Source organism: Echiichthys vipera (genome assembly GCF_963691815.1).
Source record: "Echiichthys vipera genome assembly, chromosome: 20".
NCBI classification, from domain to species: domain Eukaryota; kingdom Metazoa; phylum Chordata; class Actinopteri; order Perciformes; family Trachinidae; genus Echiichthys; species Echiichthys vipera.
Genome location: NC_139845.1, coordinates 14064418 through 14087018, shown reverse-complemented (window position 1 = coordinate 14087018; position 22601 = coordinate 14064418). Strand labels below are relative to the sequence as shown.

Sequence of the window (22601 nt, the reverse complement as noted above, 5' to 3'; positions counted from 1 at the left end):
TTTCATGGAGAAACATTATCGCCGTGTGATTAACTGTGTGCAGTGCTACTTTAAAACCACCAGGGGGTGCTAGTAGTGTTTCTCCTAATGTACGTCCAGGCACATAATACTCAACAGAATGAAATGAGTTCAGACCAGTATTTTGTAGTTTATATCAATCTCATTCATTCATTTTATTATTTTCAGCACGCTACATGAAATCAACAACATGAAAGGCAACAGTGAACCAACAACCCAGCAATATATTCTCTTTAGTTATCAAAACAGATATGATTCTGATCCCATACAAATGCACTTCTTACATGTTGCAAGGGTAAATAAACCAGCATTATATTGTAATAAAATTACAAACTACCATACATTCATGCATATACAAAGTTATAACTAAACAAAGCTACACTTTGATTTAGCTGCGACAGGAAATTTAGGAAAGCGAAGTTTGCCTGGGCACAGTGAGACACTAACAGATCAATCTTGACATTTATCATTTTAGTTTTCGTTGATTCATTTTTTTTTTCAACAAAAAACAACGAACAAATGTTAGCAACTATCGAGAGTGACAAGTCGGATTGGAGGAAAAAAAAAAAATAAATTCCATCAGTAAATTGTACATGTCAAGAAATTCCTTATCTGTGCCTCAATTTTTGATTTTTATGTTGTTTTTTTAAAGATTAACATAAAAAAAATAGTTATCTTGTCAACAATGTTTAAAGTAGTGCAAAGATATAGTTTCGGAAATAACACAATTAGTTATACCAAGAAATATAGGGACATTTATAATTATTTCCCTACACAAAAAAGATATAAACTCAAAATAAGTTAATATAGTCTTTGAAAGTTTTGTATGAAAAGATAGGTGCACACAAACATTCTCTCTCTCTCTCTCACACATACACACACGCACACATACAAGTTGAAAAAACAACCCTGAAAATTTAAAACAATTTCAGATAGCCATGTTTGCTATTTTTAGATCTGTGAATTATCGCCTTGTTGAGCCTTGACAGACTAACATGATTGTGAACAACTGCTTTCATGCGGATTTTTCGCAGACTGGGGCGGTTGGTTCATGAAAGAGACACTGAGAGACTTAAGAGGGGGCAGACAAAAGCGTCTCTGAAAGACTGCCCACTTGTCCGGCTGGAGAACTCCTTTGATCCGGAGGGGGTCTGAGACATGTTCTAGTGAAGGTTCCCTTATTAAAGTGTCCCTTTTCCTAGCCCCACCTCTATTCTTCTGCTCTGTCTATTTATGGGGGAGGAAAGTGAGTCCCCCTCCCCCTAGGGACCCGAGTTTCCTCTGCTAGAAGCTGGGGCCCTGCTCTGACACACTGACTCTTTTACCTGATGTGAAACTCAACACTGAGCGCTGAACCTCGACAGCTTTAACCACAACAAAATAATAAGACCCCAACCCCGCTCTGTTTGTCTCTCCGTCTCTCTTTCGCCCGTGGACGCAAACAACATGACCTGTATTGGTTTTGTTTTTTCGCCTTTAACTTGAACTTGTTTGTTAAACTGAATCACTTGATGAGGTAGTATGAGTGGATTAATCCAGGTTATGGCTTTTAATCCATGTACAAATTAAACGGACTGTAGGTAGGGAAAAAGAAGTAGGCACATCCCAATGGAATCACTCAAACAGTGAGCCACTTGTATAACTGATGTGTTTCCAATTTAACGGCAAACAATTTCTCTTTGGTTCAACTGCCTCAGCTGCCACGACTGGTGAAAAACCTCAGGATAAACACCAAACCACCATACACAAACACTTATATGCATATGTACACAAACATTTACAGAACAGCAGAGACAGAAAGAGTGAAGCAGCTCCAATCTTCATATTAAAAAAAAAAATACCAAAAGTGGAACCAAAATTTGGAGTCCTTTGAGCTGCAACACTGATAATACGCTACATTCCCTCCATGGAGAAAAGAGGCTGATTTAACACCTACAAGGTGACCGTCAGATAAAGAAAAGAAAGAGTGGAAAACGCTACATTATTACAAGCATGAAGCTGACAGAACATACAATTTAAGAAGGTATGTTCTGGTCTGCCAAAAAAAAAAAAAATTTTTACAGCCACATTATTTAAATAAAACAAAGCAAAGGGGGAATATTATTTGTAGTTTGTGTATTTTTTTTGTTGTGATGATGTTAAATGTAAATGGTCAATACCTTTAGGTGTCAACGGTGGTGTGTATGTGACCCATAATGACTGAAAGCATAATTTGGGGGTATTGGCACAGGTTTCCACAAACACCTTATCTACCTCATTTTACATATTAAGTCTTTTTTCATCTTTTTTTGGACGATGTAGCATCGTGAATAATAAATAGTCAAATAGGAATTGAAGCCACTGTTGAACAGGTACAGCCGCATTACCTCATTGCTGAACCTCCACCGTTGACCTTTGCCCTGGAGCTAATCACAGTCGTGCTGCCAAATTTTGAGCCCTGGGTGAGGTTTTGACCCCTGGCTTGACTCGTGCTATCGGAGCTCTGTGGGGGAACTAAAGTGTGGTGCGAGGCCAGGAATAGTAACTCATCTTATCAAAACCTCTTGTGGCTTTTAGCGAGAGGGAGAAAAAAAGGTCGAGGACTGAGGTCAAATACGATCCAAAGGCCCGTTCAGAAGAAAATTAACCTCTTCAGACTAGAGCCTGTTATTAAGAGTGCATTCATCAAATTACTTCACAGTATAGTCAAAAGATGAGGAAAACAGTATATAGAATATTTATAATTATCAACAAAAAACCGTTCCTACAGTCTGAACTTGTTTAACTAGGAAAATGTTAGCTTCCTTGTGCTGAAAACTTAAGGTATATGGTGTCAGAGGAGTTTTAAGCCCATGCTGAATGAGCTTGTGGACAGTCAGTTACAAATTGCTACATATATACATATGATATGATTCATATCAGCGTGAAGTGACGTGTATAGGGAGGTTGACCACTTAGTGATCCTCCACTGGTTATAGTTGTGCTTTTCTATTGCCGAGAAGATGCTTTGTAATGGAGAAGCTTCGTCTTCTTCACCTTGAAGAAATCTGGAGCGTGAAAGAAATGCAAAGTCAGAAAAAAAATACCTCCAGACTGTCTCATAACTAATATGAAGTATTATTAAACTATTGAAGATATTTGGTGGACTGACCTGTGATGGAAGCCTGTCTGCGTTTTCTTTGCCGGTGGATCCGGTAGCACCCCTTTGTGGTAACCTCCAGGTACTCATCCCCAGACCCAGACGAGCTGCTGGACCCTGCGGAACCCTCGCCTGTCGAAGACGATGTCCGCCTTTTGGCCCCTAAACGAGGCGCTTGCCGAACCATGCAGCTGCGGTAAAACGCCGGCACCTCCTGGTACTGGAGTTCCTCCCACTCTATGCTGGCGGCCTCTCCTGGAATTTCACTCTGAAAATCAAAGTTCCAGCGCTTGTTGGCCACCTCCACGTTCATGCAGAGCAGCCGCTGGAAATCTTGCTGCAGCTGCTGGTGGTCCACGGGCCCGAAGAGGTTCCTCCGCACTGGCCCCACCTTCAATTTCAAGGCCTCAATGCCCCCCATGCTTGAGAGCTCTGGGTTAGATGATGTAGCTGATCCTGGTGTTGGTGATGATGTTGATGAAAAAGCCATGGCCATGTCCCTGTCGGAGAAACAAACATAAGATGTGAGAGGAAGGTCAGAGGTTAGGCCTGCAGGGTTTCATTGAGGTGCGATCTGGGCTTTTACTGGCATAAATAACTTGCAGACATACAAGCTATTAAGTGCCCAAAACCCCCCTACACACCAGCAGTTATGTGCCCTCTTTGTGTTTTATGTGATCAAATACATGTGTGCCCTAACCCGCTGAGTAATTACTGCGGCAGCAGGTAACTGAACCAACACCAAATTAATCTCCAACAAAATTCACTGCCCTGCCGTGTCATAGTGAACCTGATCCTCCACCTGCTCCGGTGTCTGCCAGTCAAAGGTCGACAGGGAAGGTCGGCAGGTCACACAGAGAAAAACTCCATGTGGGCTACTTGTGGTATGGAATGTTTTTTCACATCTCCCAGCTGCTACGCGCCACATTTAATTAGAGGAATACTGTTGAATTCGGAGATTTTTACACATTCTACCGTGCTTCTTTTCTATTGTATCACCACCCATCCTATCTCTATACTCTCTATACAGAGTGAGATATTGTTCTACATGGATGATCCTTTGCTGACTGTACTTACAGAGCCTCAGTGCTTTATCAGCTGTGCATAGGCAGTAAAAAGACGATATGGGTTTTCTGGGATGGGCTGAGAGACATATGGCTCTTCTGCTGATATAATACTATACTATATAAGGTCTAAAGAGTTATATTTTCCCAATCTTAAATGTTGCAAATGTTGCAAAATGTACTGTTTTTAGTGAGTTAATTCAATGACAAATGTCTGTCAGTTTAGCCATATCTACATTATTTGCATTTGTTTTTTTCTCTCAGAGACCACATACCCCCAGAAAGGGGCAGGCTTACCAACTCTGTAAAGTAGGTCACAGGCCCTCGGTTTCCCCGCCACTATTTCAACTGGTTTGTGGTTAACAGAACGGACTGCAAATTTGTTTGTTGACATAACAGACAATATTAAGTACATTGATATGGGTCCTAACATGGCTCCTGTTTTATCTTTTGATCCTGATGCCCTTTGTCATTGTAACAATACCTTTAAGTTTATACTGTTAACATGCCTGCACCTCATTAAATTGAATGTAATCAATTTATCACAAAGTAACTTGTGGACTAAAACTAAAAGGGGGCCCCATAGTGGGTTAATCCAGCACTGCCCTAACCTCTAGTTAGGGGAATTCTACACAAGTAGCAATGACTAGACACTAAATATTGTTAATATATATATTTAAAGCATTCATTGTGGTTGCGTGATTAGTGTGATTAGTGTGTGTGTAGAGTGTAACGTGCAATCACATCAGCCCAAGATCAGCCTTGAAGACTTGCAAAACAGCCCAGAGGGGCAAGTGTTTGACACCTTCAGGATAAAGCCACGAAGAGCACTTTCACCAGTCAAATAGCCTCTAATTGTACCATGTCGGTGTACTCGCATAACCCCCTTAAACTACTGCTTGCGACACATTCAAACAAGCCTTTAGTGTTTTTCTTTCACCGACACGGCTGCACTCCCGAGTGAAAGTTGTTTGCGTCGAAAATGGACGTGGGCGCGGCATGCAGATCGGGTTACTGCTCGGCGTCCCCACTTGCAGAAAAACACCGACACAACTCTCAAGATGTGACCCAAACTCTTCGAAAATGACTGCAGTTAAAAAAAATGCACCGTGCATCTCTGCAAATTTGCGAATTACGACTTCAAAGGCGCTGCAAAGTGCGGAGGAAAAACTTGGTGACGCAGCTACAGTCACTGCGGATGTGGGTCAATGAGATGCGACACAAACAACCCGCATGGAGGCACTTGTAACACTCGTATTTCACACACAACAGCCACATAATAACAATATGAATGCTACGAACGACAATCAAATACTATTAATGGACATTTTACACTGACAATGGTGCTTTTAAATGCGTGGCAAAGCGGTGGAAAACTACTAAATCTGCATTCAAATTAGTGTATGTATCCACACCAAACCTAAAATGAAGCCAAACAAGAACAAATAATATAATGATGATAAAAAATAAACGTCAAGACAGGACAAAAATATAGATTTCCTTCTTACCATCAGCGTCAATATCTCAAAGTAAAGTAAGTACTCGAAGTTGAGTTGAGTCGTGCGTCTCGACCGCAAAGGTGTTCCTGACAGCCTCGCGGAGACAAGTGTCACGTTGAAAAGGTTTCGGTTGGTACTACCCACGGGAGGGTCGTTCTTGTCCTCTTATCTGCGACTTGTTTGTAATGGACTGAAAAGACAGCGGGGCCCGTCCCACTAGAGGAGTCCGCGTCACGTGGTCTCCATCAAAACAGTCATTGTCGCTGGAGCGCAGCCAAGAGGTAAACGTCCCACGCCTTTGCGACAATTAAACGCACCACGAACTAGAGCGCTGCGAAAGTACGCAGACTAAATATCTAAATGCATAACGACCGAAAACATGTCATATAATTGCAATTAATGTAACTTCATTCTTATTTTAGGCTGTGAAGGTGTTAATTGTAAAGTTTCTTACCCTGTAACCATCATACTAAAACCCCCTTGGTTCAGTCTGAGTTGTCCTGCTCCAATTCCGTTGCTCCTCCTGCACTCCGTTACACTCCGTTCCACCCTGTGTCCCACTTCTTTTTGAGCGGGAATAGAAGTAGGTCAAATAACTTGGCAATGGCGGCCTTTCCCCTCTCCCTTAAATGTGACATACATTCTCGTGTTGTGCTTGCATCACATTTCTTTTGGCACCCTGCCCACCTCCTCAAGTCACGTTGAAATGCAACGTGAGCACGGGGGGAAAACAGCTCCTTTTTGACTTCTCTAGGTTAACCACCTCCCCGTTTGGATACTTACTGTAGTCTATAGGGTGGGGAAAGCTCAATGCCACGGTCATGTGAATGTGGTTGCTTATGGAAGAAACGTACGAGGAAACGCTGCTATGCTCTCTTTATATGTAAAGAAAAAATAGTGCCTGACTTCTTGACCTCTTCATTGATTCATGCCTTTGTAATGATAAATCAGAATCAAGTGAAGTGGTATAAAAAAAAAAACAGTTAGTTTTCACTGCTCAAAGACCATTCTGATTTTTGAAGGCACAAGATAATGTCTCTTATTTGACTGTAACAGTATAATTCTGGCAATAGCCATATACTTAAAATCCACACCCGCACACGTTTGATGACTTCTCTACGGTTTTCTTTTTTGAATGTACCCTGGTGTTAAACTGAATAGAGCTTCATGTGCAACGCTTCAATTGTTCAAGTCATTATAAAGAACAAAATTCCACACATTCCCCAGTCCCGGCCTCTTAAATAGCCTATGTTAATATATTCTTTTTTTTTTTTTTAACTTTAATAATAAACTGAATAACTCTTGGACATTTTTTTCATGTGAAAAAGCAGAATATGAATCTCTTTAATCCCCAGTGGAGTATGACATTGTCATTTCTCCTCTCTGTCTTGCGTTACACTTTTTCTACAAACGCCTTTGCATCTTTATTTCTTTTTCTTGAATGACTGCTCAATCGTCTTTTCTTCTTACATCATCATTTTCCGCTTACCACGACCCTTCCTACACCTATTACCACACCTTTCTTTCATTCCTGAACTATTATGAAATAACTGTAGATTCTTCCTTTCTGTTGTAATTGAGAAATATCCCCTTTCTTATTACCACTTAGCCTCTCTGTTACATTACACAGGCGGCTTTATTGTTGCATAGCTTTCCAGTGACACAGAAGTCATTTGAGAGGCCTGCTAGCCCGCCAACGCCCCTCACTTAGAAGGGTTATTCCAGGTTTTACACACACTCACTTGCTATTATTACACATTAGTCACTGTCTGGACTACCTCATATGTGTAATGTTTTCCGTGCCCCGACACTGTAAATGCAGGTCCCACGTCTCTGCAAGTGCTTAATGTGATGCTCTGCTTAAATAGTGTCAAAGCAGGTAGCAGCCATCCGATCGTGGAGCGGTCATTGTTTGTGTGCCTGACAGAGAAGTAATTATGACACTATGGAATGTTTCTTGGTCGGAAAAAGCTATTTTCACTTTATCGGCTTATCAAAAGTTCAAGGCAGTTGAGCACAGGGCTCAAAGAAAACAAAACAATTCCCCTACATGCATCCAAATGTGATGAAGAGTTTTATAAAAGTTAAACTTAATCATAGACTTGATTTACTTATTTTCTGAATGGTAAGGGACCGTGTGAAAATGACAGAGGAAGGGGGCAAAGCAAAGCGCAAATAATATATCAAGTCCACTGATCTGACGCCCGGTCAGCAGGATGACGTCATTGGTTTGTGCCTTCCAAAACCATTACAAACCACGGTTGGAAAAATGAATGAATTTTCATGATGTGACAACTCTGTGATTTAGGTCAAGGCACAAAAACGACTGTTAGGTTTAGGTACACATCATGGTTTGAAATTACTTCATTGCTAAGGTTTGTGGAGCTTTGTCGTCATGGTAACTATAACAAACTCGGCGAAGGTTAGGGGCACAATCGTGGTAGAGTGTCGGTAGGAAATGGGAAACGGACAGCGGTCTCCATCCATCACCCTGTCACTCTGCAACAACATCGCAACACTTCCCATCATAATTTCTGCAGATTTTCAGATCCCAAATCGTACATTATCGGTGGAATTGGCAATTGGCAAAACCATAAAAAGTGAATTAAGTAATTTAACATGCAGTTGAACAGTACCTGTTGTCATGGTGATATATTTAGAAAACACAAGTAACTATCTCCAAAGTTCCCAAAACAATTCCTCCCCAGCAGCCACTGCATGAACCAGGCTAAAGGCGCCTTTCCCACAGTCAAAGACAAAACAATTTACACAGCCCGAGTTCACACATTGTAGTATATCTGTTCTGAATTATTACGTGGATCAGTTACTGTAATTTGGGAAATAAAGTGGGAAATAAAGCCCTGATACAGCTACTCAATTGTTGTCCTGTTGTGGCGATGACTTTTGCATCACCTCACGTTGCCTGGGTCCTGGGCAAATAGTTGCACTGAGCATACGACAAAGACGACAGCGAGCGGCCATCTAGCTACGTTCTGCGCCTTTGTGAGAGGAAATAACTCTCCATACCAGCAGGCATTGGTACGCGAGTTAGCGCTCACTGAATAGAGCCAACTAATGCTAGCTATGGGAGACACTGCAAAAAGTAGGGCAACAGACGCTCACCGACGTCCGACTGTCAGCTTGCTGTGTCAGGGCCTTTAATGCACTTTTTTGGTCTATTCTGCACACACAATACTTACATGACTATTTTGATGTTCAACAAAGAAAAAAAATACGTAATCATTCCCTTTTTTGATCCCCCTAATAATTTCCGTACAGTCCCTAATAAATTAAAAAAAGATGTGATTAAAGTTGCTGGACAAACTGCACCTCCGTTGACACCAAATATCTTCAGCACAATCTCTTATTGTTTTCTTACATGCTGAGTTATTTTAGGTTGCTCCCACCGTGATACATAATAGTCAATTAGGGTTGTGCCCCAGTTCCCTAATTCCCTACTAATCTGTGTGTCAAGTGGGCTTTATACACGGTCATATCTGAGAAATCAGCAGCAGACAATGAGGCCTTAGCGGCATGATCCCTCACTGTTTTGTCAGCTCTCTGACCTGTATTTACAGTCAGCTTCTTGTTCGACATTACATTCCTAATCCCTTTCTTGTTGTCTACAGCTCTGTGTGTGTTTTGGTGTGCCCCCCTTCCTTCCCATGCTTAATCCTGTGCTGTGTTACAGTGGGTTACAGTCATTAAGTCCATTGTCTGCCCTTCCTCGGTCAGTGCCCTTTGAATACATTTGCTTGTTAGTAAAACAACAGTCACACAGTACAATGTGACTTGGGTCAGAAGACGATGTGCTAGGGAACTGTCACGGTGGGTCTTGTGCCATGAGAAAAAAAATCAATTCAACTCTATTCATTCAAATGTTACTGATTCACCAGGTCGTATAACAAACAAAGGACACAACAGAGAAGCCATTAAGAAGCTGACCTTACATACGTCCTACAGGCAGGCAGGCAGTCTTTTACAAATGTATGTAAGTTTATTGAAGGACATTTATCACAAGAGAGGGAATAATACAACTATAGCAAAGCCTTATGGAACGATTCAGATGTAATCATTATGAAGTCACTTCAATTTGATTCAGTTCAATTCAATTTTATTTATAGTGCCAAATCATAACAAAAGTTATCTCAGGACACTTTACAGAGTAGGTAAATAACTGATATATCCAGAGACTTTAATGGTGTCCTATTAAAGGGAGTAGTTGGACACGTAGCGCTCGTTTTCTGCTAAATTAATGTTCTGACTGTTAAGTACGGTGCCTTTAAAGGTCCAATACATTTTTAAAAAGTGAGATTTCCATATCTGTTTTATTATAAAGCAGGTCAAGGTGCTATAGAAATACACCTAAAGTATCAAAATACTCAATCCACAGAGGAAGGCACAGCCTGTATTCAGAAACGGTGCCTTTAAATAAGATGTCAGGACTTCCGTACAGTTGTGTGTGATATATAGGTAGAAAGTGCAAGACAGAGGGTGAATACAGGTATAATCAGACACCCAAAATACAAGGTTGAACCTGAAAATGAGCATAATGTTGGACCTTTAAAGACATCAAATTGTGGGTTCAATTAATGTGATGCACAATACGACGGCTACCGTACAACCAACCACCTAATATCATCAATAATGCCACTTATAACATTGTTGTATTGAGATGAAAATACTGCTTGGTTTCACTCGTTGAGTTTTGTGCCGAATGTGCTCTTGAGTGAAACCCCAAGAGGATGTACAGTGTGTACTATATGGCGGTCTCATTTCAGCAGGAAGTCTCTGTGGTGAAGTGGAAGTTGGCGAGAGCAGGATGCAAAACAGAGGAGAGGAAGTTGTTGGTTTACAGGTGCAGTGCGGGGGTTTCCACATCTTTCTGCCCTGCAATTGTGGAAACAAATACAGAGAAGAGGCTCACCGCCGACAGTAGATTGTTTACATCAACCATAGTTCACTGATGCACCAGGATACAGTCTCAAGAACAAGACAAAGAGAGACTTTGTGGAAACATGGTGCTGGAAATGGCAAAACGTAGGCAGAACCTGCCTATTTCCTGGAGAGCAATTTACACGCATGAATTAAAAAAAAACAATGGAAGTTCAGGTTTTTAATCAGGCTCATGTGTAAAACTGCTGCAGTAGTTCAGACTGGACAGAAAATATTTTGATTAATGTCAGGTTGGGATTGATTTTTGGGCTGGAGTAAGAGATAAGAAAGGGGCTACTGCTCCGCCACCTTTGGTCGGATTTGGTGTCGCAGCTGTTTTGATCCCAAGGTGGTCTTTAGTTAACTTTGCATTTCTTGTCAAATAGTCACAGGGCCTTGTCATTCCTGTCAATAACAGAGCCCTAAATGTCCTCCTTAAAAACTGAAGGTATAACATTCACTTTAAGGATGTCATAAGAAAGAAACCTTAACATGTTTTCAGTGAGTGTTTATCCCCTCAGTTATCTATCTGTTCTTTAAGTTGTGACGTAACGCCCTTCAGGATCCAAGCCGGTCCATGCCTCGTGTTCACCGTTGTTTGAACAGATCTGAGTTTTTAAAAAACAACAGAATTGTAGGTAAATATTGTCATTTTACTTCCTAACGATGAAAAGGTGAAGAAAGAAGTGATTTTGTTTTCTTCCATGGAGCATTTAGACCTGGAAATAGTATTTTGAAAGTCCGTAACGTCAGACTTAAACACCGCATAGGACTTTAGAGGAGCTGAGTACTCTTTATGCAATATGGGCCTTGACTATGTGGGCAGGAATCCAAAAAGCAAGTGCAAAACAACAGCATGCAGAGCACTTTTTAAGGGGCCTCCCACAGGTGGCTAAAGATACACTGCCCCTCCATGTGCACGTCATTTCGGCAAGCTTTCAGAGCTGTCTGCTAACATGTGCTTTAAGAAATGAAATGCCGGACGTTCACTGATTCACTTCTGCACACTGGAAAACCACTTATCACTGTGAAGCAGCTCATCCACACACACTGACGCAAACATACATACGCACAAGGATACATGCAAACATTCATACAGTAGATAGTAATAGCAATAGTAAACCAGTGTTATATTCAGTAGGAGTATGGGAAATTAATTAACTGATCATTAAGCATGGATCAACCACAGTTAAATGACTTTATTTAAATGTCTAGCAGAACATAACTACCCTGAATTATAGCTATTATAGTGCTTTATAAACAGAAGTTATCGAATCTAGTTATATTGACCTGCAAATCCTGTTCTTACAGGCATATAAATACTGAATGGGGAGTAACTTATCTTCCGGGCGGGGCTACGCAATGCAACTTTTTCTGCAAGAGATTTGTGAGGTGTGAAGAGATGCACAGGGGAATAAAAATGGCAGTGATGAATGAAGTCACGCATACACACACATAGTAAGAGTACTCCATGTGTAAGTGGGAGGAGTTTCCATGGGAGCATTCGCCCAGCTGTGGAGGCCACAGGTGGGCTTGTGGGGGAGGCGGCACTCTGATTTTATATACATATGTGTGTGCGTGTGCGTGCGTGTGTGTGTGTGTGCTTTGCAGAAATTTGGGGTGCAGGGAGAGCAAGGCAGCTCGTTGGCAGCTGGATATTGTCAGGGGTTTCACCAGGGGAGCTTGCATGTCAGGGTGAAAGGGTTTAAGATGAAATGTGCCCAAAGAGACCCTGACTCACTTTGTTTGTTTTGGGGGGGGGGGGGGGGGGGTGTGTGTGTGATGTAACCTATAGATTGGGGTCTCAGATTTATTTTCTTTGAGTAGTGGTGGCCACTGAGTGTAGCCCCCTTGTGCATTTTTCTATAAATATAAAGCACTTTTTGTTCTTTGATAACATCTGCGCTTTGAAATATTGTTTTTAAAGAGAGTGTTTATGGGCGTGGGGATAGGAGGGGCGTTGGGGTGGGAGTGGGGGGGGGCTTGAAGGGCGGAGGGAGGCAAGTGTAAATCGATCCTTTGTTTTCGTCCCAGTATGTGTGTCTGAAGGGGACTTGTTTTGGTCTCCCTGGGGTGACTTTGACACCAGTTCAATGTCAAAACCGTAGAGAAAGCCGCAGCAAGACAAAGGGAGGTCTGAAATGTGAAACATTCCGTAAAAGTATAGCAAAAATATGTTTATTTGGACCAAAAAAGGTTACATCGTTCCCCAAAATAAAACATGAAACGCTGCATTCCCAAGAAAACCCCACTCTCCTCTAAAACGATACATGTTTATTTTCATAGCAACGTAATGCAAGCCACTACAGTAATGATAATTAATAACCTTCCCTCTCTGAAAAACACAGCGCATCTGCCATTCATAACTCCAGAAGGTTCTGCATCTGTTTCTGCTCCATGCAGCTGAGGTGAAAAGGTGGTGTGCCTCAGCTGATGTGTTTTCGTCCTTATCTACATCTGGGGAACATCTGGTTTGCATCTGGCCCTGGCCTGTAGTATCGGGCTGTGCATGAGCGTGACAATATCTGTGTTTGTGAGAGAACGGGAAGGATAGGGCATGGAGCATAGTTTTGTGTGTGTGTGTGTGTGTGTGTGTGTGTGTGCACACGGTTGTATAAGAGGAGAAATGCATGAGTGAACGAGTAAATGGCTGTGTTAAAAAAAGAGAGAATGGTATAGAATGGTATGTGTGTGATTGTACAGTGTTATCTGCCTTACGATAGATACTGTAGATAGATAAAAAGATAGATAGATAGATAGATAGATAGATAGATAGATAGACAGACGGCATCTATGACATAACAGTTTTTTACAAGGAAAATCAGATATTTCATACAACCAGTTCAACACCTGTGACTATCAGAGAAGAATGTGCATGCACGACTTAGCATTCAGACTTATCAGCTTGACATTTGTGGGTAGAAACCTCTTTGGACGAGTTTTGCTGGTGCAAAGATTCCTCTGGGGATGAAACCCTTTTCAATAGTCATTAGAACGCATATTTAAAAATGAAAGTACAAGCGTGATCATTGAGATAGCAGATTTTAATTTGATTTGTGAGTAGGACAGTCTGATATGCTTGAGCAGAGACCTCCAGGTGATGAGACATTTCTTTGGAAAAAGGGATATGTGGTGCGGAAGAAAGCGGAGACTTGTCGGGGGCCCAAGGTATTAATGGAAACAGGGCCAGCTGGGGTTAGGTACAATCCATACGCTGCAGTGTGTTTTGTCTGACTGCATGAAACTGTCAATGATGATGAGAAGATGGGTCGTTTCATGTTTCTTTTTGATAATTATTATCCTCCACCAGTTGAACGTACAAAGTTCAGTTTACTTTCCAAAGCCATGTCATGGTGATGTCATCAGGGTCATTTCTGATTTGATTTTTAACATAGAGCATACATTACATTAGATGTGCAGTTTTAAAGAAATGGGAATTAAGGAAAGGCAGGCTGGGTCTAATAAAAGACTCTATTGAGTTACATTATGGGAAACGTCGGATCATGTGTTTTAAGAGCTTAACCTGTACAAGAGACTTAAAAGTCAGGATATCTCGGCCTCTGCTTATTCAATGTTGACCATTCTTTCTTTAATCTGTCTCTTGTGAGTCTATGAACTTGATGGAAGTGCAATAAGAAATTAGTACCTGACCAGTTCTTTAAGGTTTGAAAATATCATGTCATTTTACACTATATATTCTTGTTTCAACTCTTCATTGAAGCTACTCCACATTCAAGTCCACATTTATCTTGGCTGAACTACTCTAATTTCCCACAGACAGCCTTCTCGATAAAACATCTTTGATGCGACCTCTCGGGTCTTTTGAACAACCAGAGTCAAGATAACGGAACCGTCTTCTTTTCCATGGATGAAGACAACTCTTTGCGGTGATAACTTACAATTTTGAGGTAACTTTCGCTGCCATCAATGTAATATGCTGTTTAACTAACTTTACCTGCCATAGTAATGTTAACTGGACAAATCAAGTTAGTCAGCACGTAGGCTGTCAAGTAACTTTAAGCATGTCATGTAAATGTGCTGTTGAATCCCCCCCCCCCACACACACACATACACATACACCACACACACACACACACACACTTTTATTTCACCTCACCGGCTCTGATTGGTCATTGCTTCTGGGTCTTCTGCATATGCGCTCTCAAAATCTCTGCATCATCATTGCATCCGGGGAATGACTGTAACAACAGTGTAGCGGTACTTTCTACGTATATAAAGTATAGTTGTCACATCACAACTGTACAGAAGGCCTGATGGCTGGTTTCAACGCACAGTTTCTGAAGATGGGCTGTTTGCGTTTCTCTGTGGATGGAGCATTTTCATACTTACAGTGAATTTATATAGCACCTTGACAAGCCTTATAATAAATAACAATATAAAGCTCACTTTTTACAATATGGGACCTTTAAAATGAAACATGTTATATTATCCACATCTGTTCTGTCCAAATCTACACCTTTTTACACTAGAGAAAAATCTTGCTTGGTGTAACTTAAAAAATCATGAAATCTCTGGCAAGAATACCTCCAATAGTTTTCAGCTTCACTGATTTTATTTCTGCAATAACGTTTGTTTTTCCCCAATCCATTGCTTAGATTTCTCAGGACAAGGAGGTGAGTGTCAGTCTGTCATGAGGCCCCTTTGAGAGACTAGCGATGAAATTCCTTCGCTCCCAATTGGAGTATGTATGAGGGGGTTACATATCTGGATTAGATTCCTTGAAGTTATGATCTGGAACAGTGAGCCTTGAATGGCCAGTGCTGGCGTGGGCCGGAGAGGTGAAGGGGAGTGCCCGGCTACTACGGTCCTGAATAATGTGTCCATTCTGGCCGGGCCCCTTGAGTCCTGTATCTTTATTTTGAAGATATGTGACTGTGTATACCACTCCAGCTGCTTACGTGTGTGTTCTCACTTGTCGTTCTCACTCTAAGTGGTTTTAAAACTATGTGTGAAAGTAGCAGTGACAGCAAGAGAGCAAATATGTGTGTGTGTGTGTGTGTGTGTGTGTGTGTGTGTGTGTGTGTGTGTGTGTGTGTGTGTGTGTGTGTGTGTGTGTGTGTGTGTGTGTGTGTGTGTGTGTGTGTGTGTGTGTGTGTGAATGTATGTTTGTGTGAGGGAGTGAGACAGGAAGCAACTAGGGGCCCACTCTCAGCCACAAAGTCATAGTAGTGACTAAAAAGAGTCTGTACAGGGGGAAATCGGTCACTGCAGTGTGTGTGTGGGTGTGTGTGTGTTTGTGTGTGTGTGTGTGTGTGTGTGTGTGTGTGTGTGTGTGTGTGTGTGAGTGTGTGTGTGTGTATGTGTTAGGGTGTATATAAACTTGCGTGTATTTAAAATTTGAGAGTGCACCTTAATACCAATGTGAGTAAATGTGTGACACGTAGCTTCTATGAATATATTTTTATATACTTGAAATGTTTTGTGGCTTTACTTTGATCTTATCTTTATTTCCAGAACAGAGCTCTGAAGTCGCTACGATCAGCTAGAAAATAAGGAGTCATATCTGAAAACACATCATGTGTTAGCGTCCATGATATCATACACTCATGTAGAGCTTTAGGCTTCGTTCTGGTGATAATCATGTGTCTCGTGATGTAAGATGGGGTCATGAAAACACAGGGTCATGGGTTTCCTGTAGGCTTCATCTCTGGAGCATAGAGAGCGTCTCCTCTGGAGCATTTTAATCCCATGTTTTGATCCAACTGCTGATGTCAAACCTTGGGGCTGATTGGCCTTGAGCTTCTATATCTGAAGATATTACATAAATACAGCCTTTAATTCAAATACAGGGAATACCTACAGTATATAATGTTCAGGTGTGTCATGTAAAAATGAAAAAAATGACCTCTTAGAGATCTTCATACGGTCCATCTTTTATGATTGTGATTATTATTTTTCCACAAACTGCAGGCTGTAGAAATGTCTGAACATTAAAAAAAAGTTGACATACCTTTTGGGGAAATCTCAGTGCTTTCTATCTTCATTGTGCTGCGCCATCTGGTGTTTTGTAAAAGCTACAGCTTCACGCTTCAATGAGAATATCAGGAGTCACAAAATGTCAGCTCTGAATATACTGTATTTCTCACCTCCAGGCAGGCGACGTGCACTCATAGCTCCCTCTGCTGGGGATCAAGGAGGACCGCAGCTTCTTGAGGGGAGAAAGACAGTCAGTGACGCAACGCAGTGAGTGAGTATTCAGTAGGTTTCAGAGGCGTATGCATGAAATCACCTGATGACATGTAACCATAGCAAAGTTCAAGTTACTTACTAAAAAAGAAAAAAATATTTACCATAGGAGTGTGATAATTCAGTGGGTGGGACCCAGGGGAGGACCCGTGTTGGTGGCGTCGAATAAGGAGTTCCCTCTGTTGTCAAGAGAAACAGACTCACACCCTCTGAATAATCACAACACAATTTGTACTGCATGTACTCTCAGCAGAGTAGTTGGAGCTCAAAGGTCCCATATTCTGCTCGTTTTCGGTTTAGTACTTATATTTTGGGTTTCTACTGGAGCACGTTTACATGCTTTAATGTTCAAAAATCACATTATTATTCTCATACTTTGTCTGAATGACCTATATTCACACTCTGTCTGTTTAGTGCCTGTCTTCTTAATTCCCCTACTGAAAATAAAGGCCAGTCTGCTCGGATCCGTCAGTGTTTCCGGGTATTTCGTATGAACTTTCGGTGGAATGACTGTAGTGACACTGCTGCAACAAAACTTGATAATCATGTTTTTGGGCTGAATCTTCATATTCTTCCCTCATACATACTGTATCAGTTCACATCTTCCCAACAGTGTTACTAATGATTTGCATCAATCCACTCCTAGAAGCCAGATTGACCTGAAGCAGTAATAAAAAATAAAAAAAACATGTGCAACTGATTTTCGGTGCTGGCATTGAGCAGCTGAACAGCTGAGCGCGGATAATAATGATGTTAATGTCAATGCAGTGCGGCCGGATTTCCATCAGCACCCCACCTCCACCCTCTATCTCGAACCAGAACTTGGCTGCTCTGTTTATCTGTCTCAACTGCTACATTCTGTTGTTCTAATGTCCACTGGCACGCAAACCTCGTCCCCAGGTTATGTCACATTCCAGGGAACGTGTTGTAACAGAGTCCTTGCCTTGAAACCAAGCGAGAAAATAATTACATTGTACACAATGGCATGTTTCCACTTCATTTGCAGGATGACATGATTCCTCGAATATCCTGCCCATCCCTTGAGCAGAAATACACGTTTATAGCGTGTGTATTCCTGCTTTCCTTCTTATAGAGCTGAGAGTTTGGGCGGTTTATTGTTTTAAAAGCCAGTCGTTTTAAACGCAGAAGCTGGCAAATGTGTGATCACACCTGCATCCTCATATCTCCCCTCTACAGCTCCGCTTTCATATTTCCTGCCTCGCTGTTGTCTTTTCTCCTTTATTTGATCGTGGGCTGCCAGTTTAACCTTCGTTCCGCTCCATCTCTGTCTCTGTCAATGTCTCTGTCAATGTCACTGTATGTCGATGAACCAGTCATGGCAGTGACATGTGGAATTTTTCATTACCTCGCCCCAGGGGCACCATGCTGTCTGTGCCTGTGTATCGTGCTGCTTGTTTTTTCCACCCCTGCCTTCTCTCTCTCTCTCTCTCTCTCTCTCACACGCACATACTCTCATTCTCTCTCTTTGGTATTATTGTGAGTCAGCCGGTGGGAGCTGCGTTGTTGTTTGTTATTCAGCCAGCTGTATGGGGCAGTAGCAGCAGCTGTCAGTGACTGATCTCCTCTCCATGGCCTGTCGTCCCCCCAGCTCTGGCTCCTACACCGTGGTTATCATCCCGCTCAGGACAGGCCTCTACAGCCTGGACGCACTTCGCTTCTACCTATGGGTGAGAGGGAGGTGGTGGTGCTGTGTGTGTGTGTGTGTGTGTTGGTGTCTGTGAGTGTGTGTGTGTGTGTGTGTGTGTGTGTGTGTGTGTGTGTGTGTGTGTGTGTGTGTGTTTGTTTGTTTTGAAAAAGAAAATGTTTTTGATTCTTATCAGTTACATCTGATTGTGCCTGTGCGCTTTGCTTCCCAGTTTTCAGCGCAGTGTATTATGAACAATATGACCAGCTCCACTGCAGAGGCATGCTGTCATGAGAGTTGAACACTTACACACATTTTCTGTTAAAAAAAGATGTAATTGTTTACTAGAAGTCAAGCATTTACTGACTCTCGAGTCCGTGTAAGTGTCACATGTTTGTCACATTTAGCCAAGGTACATTCACATGACCTCTTCTGCTCCTCTGGAATGGGAACAAATAATTGAAATTATTCATTTTGGAGTATGCTGTTGACAAAATGTTATATTTCAACTTGAGAAAAAACAGGTTAAAAGCAATTTAGATATGTATATATATATCATATAAAGTATGATGATAGTATCTTTAGGGTTTGTACTAGATCATGATTACATGCTTTCATGTTCTGAATATACCTGTATTCACCCTCTGTCCGAAACACTTGGTCATCGTTTCCGCTTCTGCGCTCTAGACATTTCTGCACAGTCTCTGCAGCCGGGGAATGATTGTAACGGCACTGTAGCGGCACTTTCTACCTATATATAGTATAGTTGTGAAATCACAACCGTACAGAAGTCCTGACGGCTCATTTAAAGGCACAGTTTCTGAATACAGCATGCGCATGTCAACTTTTTATAATTCAGGACCTTAAATACAAAATATAATCAACACATAAAAATATGATATATTATTGTTGGTCGGAAATTCGCAAGCTAGGTGTGTAGGTAGTTGAAATGAGCCCCACCTTTACCAGCTGCAACACTAAAGTGACGTACACATGAGTGCATCAATAATTATAATCCAGTAATTTAATATTATTCTGAAATGGGCTTTTACATTCTGTGTTACGTACATTTAAGGCTTTAGGTCACGCTGCAAAGAATACATTTCTTGTAGGAAAATTCTGGATTCTTTTTTGACCATAAAGAAATCAGATTCGAATATATTCATGAACTGAATCCTTCATTTAAACGCAATAGTAATTTGCTTTTCATACCCAATCATTTAATTAAATGCTTGTAGAGTGACTTCAGTCATTTTTTCCCATACTTTGCCTCATGTGAGTGTTATTTTGGATATACCAGTCATCCCAGTGACACATTCCTACATGTCAAGTCTGCCCCTCACAGCTTCCTGTTAAAGGTTCAATAAGACCAGTTTTTACTAGTATAATCAAGTATCTATAAGAGGAGTTGTCAAACGGTAAATAACTAGCTTTGAGATTATTGTGGTAGATACAGCTAGATAAAGATATGATCTTATCATAAATAAAAAGGAACTTTTCTAAATGTGATTAATCAAATGCTTAAATGAATCATTCAGTAGTGATACAATAGAGTCATGAGTTGAAGTGTCATGTCCTTCTAATCTAACTCATTTGTTGATTGCCTTAAAACTGATTAACTGACTGTGACATCCTGACCTCATGATACCAAAGGTGAATCACCCAACGCCATATATTATGATTCCCTGCTTGTTGTAGCACTGTTAGCTCTGTGTGAGCCCATTTAAAGTGCATGTAATCCAACTGAATGTGAACAATAGGACTAAAGGCCTCCTGCTGCTCTGTAGATTGGCTCTGCCGTTATAAACAAAGCCTCGGGGCCTCTGGAAGACAACAGGCCAATCACACGGCTTTGCATCAGGCTGTCGGCTGGTGTTTTGGTGGTCAAGCTTGTTGGTCAGCCCCCTGGTGTCGTCAAAATGTACACACATACCGAACGAAACTGGCTATATCATCAAACTCAAATTCATGATTGTGTTTCAAAGTATTTGCGGTCACTTTTCTGCTATATTGGAAAGTGGATATGTCCCTTATGGAAAAAAGACACAGAAAATGCAGTCTTTCACCTGCGAAAAATGTAATTTTACATTCGAACTGAAACACGTCACGTGAAATAACATTTCACATGTTGATGGACATTTCACCTCTACAAAGTGACATGCATTTTAAAATTAACACGTGATAAAAGGCACCAACAACGTAGTTAGTGAACCCGGAGTCTATTAAAAGAGTGTTGTGAAACACTTACCAACTGGCCCTGGTACCAGCTCCTCTCATAGTAAAGTCCATTCAAGTCGATTAGCAAATGCATTCCAAAAGGAAGGAGCCCATTGGTGCTTTGTTTTATGTGTAGGAACACTTATCATGCTACTGCAGAGGTTTGGTGTTATTTTAAGCAGTATTAGTGGTTATAAAGGACGTTTTAAAGCCTTCACCGTACTGCCCCGAGCTAATCAGGGTTGGCCACGTCCGGCTGTTAGCGACTCTCCAGGATTTCTCCTTTAATAATGTATATGCGAAAAAAAAAAACAATCTCAATGGCTTATTTAATGTATGTACTTGCGGAAATGACCATGGGATGATTTTGCGCCGGAATTACACTTTAATGTCACATGTGAAGTGAAACATTTCACATGTGACACACGTGATGTTGTGATTTCACGTGATGAAATACATTGTTAGACAACTCTCCGGTCATTTTTGATTTCAAGTTTTCACAAATTAAAAACAAAAAAGAGCTTTTCTCACTGATGAACTGGATCATTTCACGTCATAAGTCACATGCTCTTTTTTTCGTAAGGGGTGACAAGAAATGAAGGGGGGTTACATGACGCAAACGTCACCTGCTGAACTTGACGTAGGATGTGATTTACATGGTCAGCACTTTCACTTGGACACTCCACGATTTCTTAGTTGGTATCTATCATAAACCGGTTCCTGGATGATGACCATGAAGTTCAGTTCAGGTTACAAAACACAACTTAACGTGACTCTTCTTCCCGCCTCAGGTTAAGCGTCTGAGGGATCTAGAGAAGGAGAAGGACGCTTTGTGCGCTGGTTTGGAGATTCTGGAGAAGGCACGTCTCTGGTACCTCCAGCGGCTGGAGGAGAACAGAGCCAGGCAGGACAACATCGAGGCCAAAAGTGGGGTCACCTCCTGCCAGGAGAGTGCAGCAGAGGTGCGAGGCGAGGCTGGGTTTGGGGCCTAATAGACTTTACTGATCATAATTAAGTGTACTGTCTCTCATGGTGCATCTGTCTGTGTCCCCACAGGCTCACTCTTGCCTCCTCAGGTCTCGTATCCAGCGGGTGAATGGCTCTCTGGGCTCTTTGATGAGTGAGCCCAATGTCACCAGCAGCAGCACCCCTTCTCTGCCTGATGCAGTGGCAGACAGCGACCTCCGGTGGCACAACACTGTACTGACTCAGGTAAGGAGAACTGAATAGTCAGTATCTTTTGGTCAAGAAGGTGAATAAATCTATTTCCATTTATTTTGTTTCTTTTTTTTGGACAACTATATTGAAATGTTCTCCTTTGACAGGAGGTGAGTGACAAGAATCGTCAGATCCACAAGTTAGAAGTGGAAAAAGATGCTCTCCTTGGGCAGCTTGATGAACTCCAGACACAATGAGCTGTACTGCAAACTAACTTTTTCACACGGTTGCTAACTATTGTAAATATGTATTTAAATTAATAAATAACAGTAAAGGATGGACCATTTGCTTCGTTGTGTTCTTTTCCTGGCATAATAGGAATTTGCAGTTCATTTTTACTGTGATAATAATTATATTTTCCTCATGCTACTATAATAAATCCCAATTTGTTATAATGATACGTGTTACATATTTATCACTATAACAATATTGAGATTCATTATAGTAGCATGAGGCTAAGGTTTTCTGCTTTTAAGTACAATGTATACTCCTGTAGTTGACTGTGGGAAAGAGGTGATGGGGGTGGACAAAATAACAGCAACACCTTAAAATAAAGTACAGTGTCTCCGGTGGATATACACAAATTACACTGACTCAAGTCTTGTACCAAAGAAGTACAATTTTGAGGTATTTGTACTTTTACTTAAATATTTCCTTCTTTTTTTGTTGCTACTTTCTAA

General features: G+C 41.3%; 2 protein-coding genes across 2 annotated transcripts; one reads left to right on the top strand and one right to left on the bottom strand.

The window, feature by feature from the left end:
• Window positions 1–140: 140 nt before the first annotated feature.
• On the bottom strand, window positions 141–5875 carry cdkn1d (cyclin-dependent kinase inhibitor 1D). Its single transcript, XM_083935145.1, has 3 exons — window positions 5709–5875; window positions 3149–3636; window positions 141–3044 (listed from the first exon to the last, which is right to left on the bottom strand). Exons 2-3 carry the CDS (start codon window positions 3630–3632, stop codon window positions 2986–2988), a joined length of 543 nt encoding a protein of 180 aa, XP_083791271.1. The 5' UTR covers window positions 3633–3636; window positions 5709–5875; the 3' UTR covers window positions 141–2985.
• Window positions 5876–18303: 12428 nt separating this feature from the next.
• sapcd1 (suppressor APC domain containing 1) lies at window positions 18304–22189 on the top strand. Its single transcript, XM_083935164.1, has 4 exons — window positions 18304–18529; window positions 21495–21665; window positions 21760–21915; window positions 22029–22189. Exons 1-4 carry the CDS (start codon window positions 18431–18433, stop codon window positions 22116–22118), a joined length of 516 nt encoding a protein of 171 aa, XP_083791290.1. The 5' UTR covers window positions 18304–18430; the 3' UTR covers window positions 22119–22189.
• Window positions 22190–22601: the final 412 nt, after the last annotated feature.

Excerpts from the sequence above, each read along its gene's own strand:
- cdkn1d (XM_083935145.1), bottom strand. The coding sequence starts at position 3,632 with ATGGCCATGGCTTTTTCATCAACATCATCACCAACACCAGGATCAGCT. Across the intron at positions 3,045-3,148 it reads CAGACAGGCTTCCATCACAG|ATTTCTTCAAGGTGAAGAAG; the intron begins GTCAGTCCACCA and ends TTCACGCTCCAG.
- sapcd1 (XM_083935164.1), top strand. The coding sequence starts at position 18,431 with ATGGCCTGTCGTCCCCCCAGCTCTGGCTCCTACACCGTGGTTATCATC. Across the intron at positions 18,530-21,494 it reads CACTTCGCTTCTACCTATGG|GTTAAGCGTCTGAGGGATCT; the intron begins GTGAGAGGGAGG and ends TTCCCGCCTCAG. Across the intron at positions 21,916-22,028 it reads ACAACACTGTACTGACTCAG|GAGGTGAGTGACAAGAATCG; the intron begins GTAAGGAGAACT and ends CTCCTTTGACAG.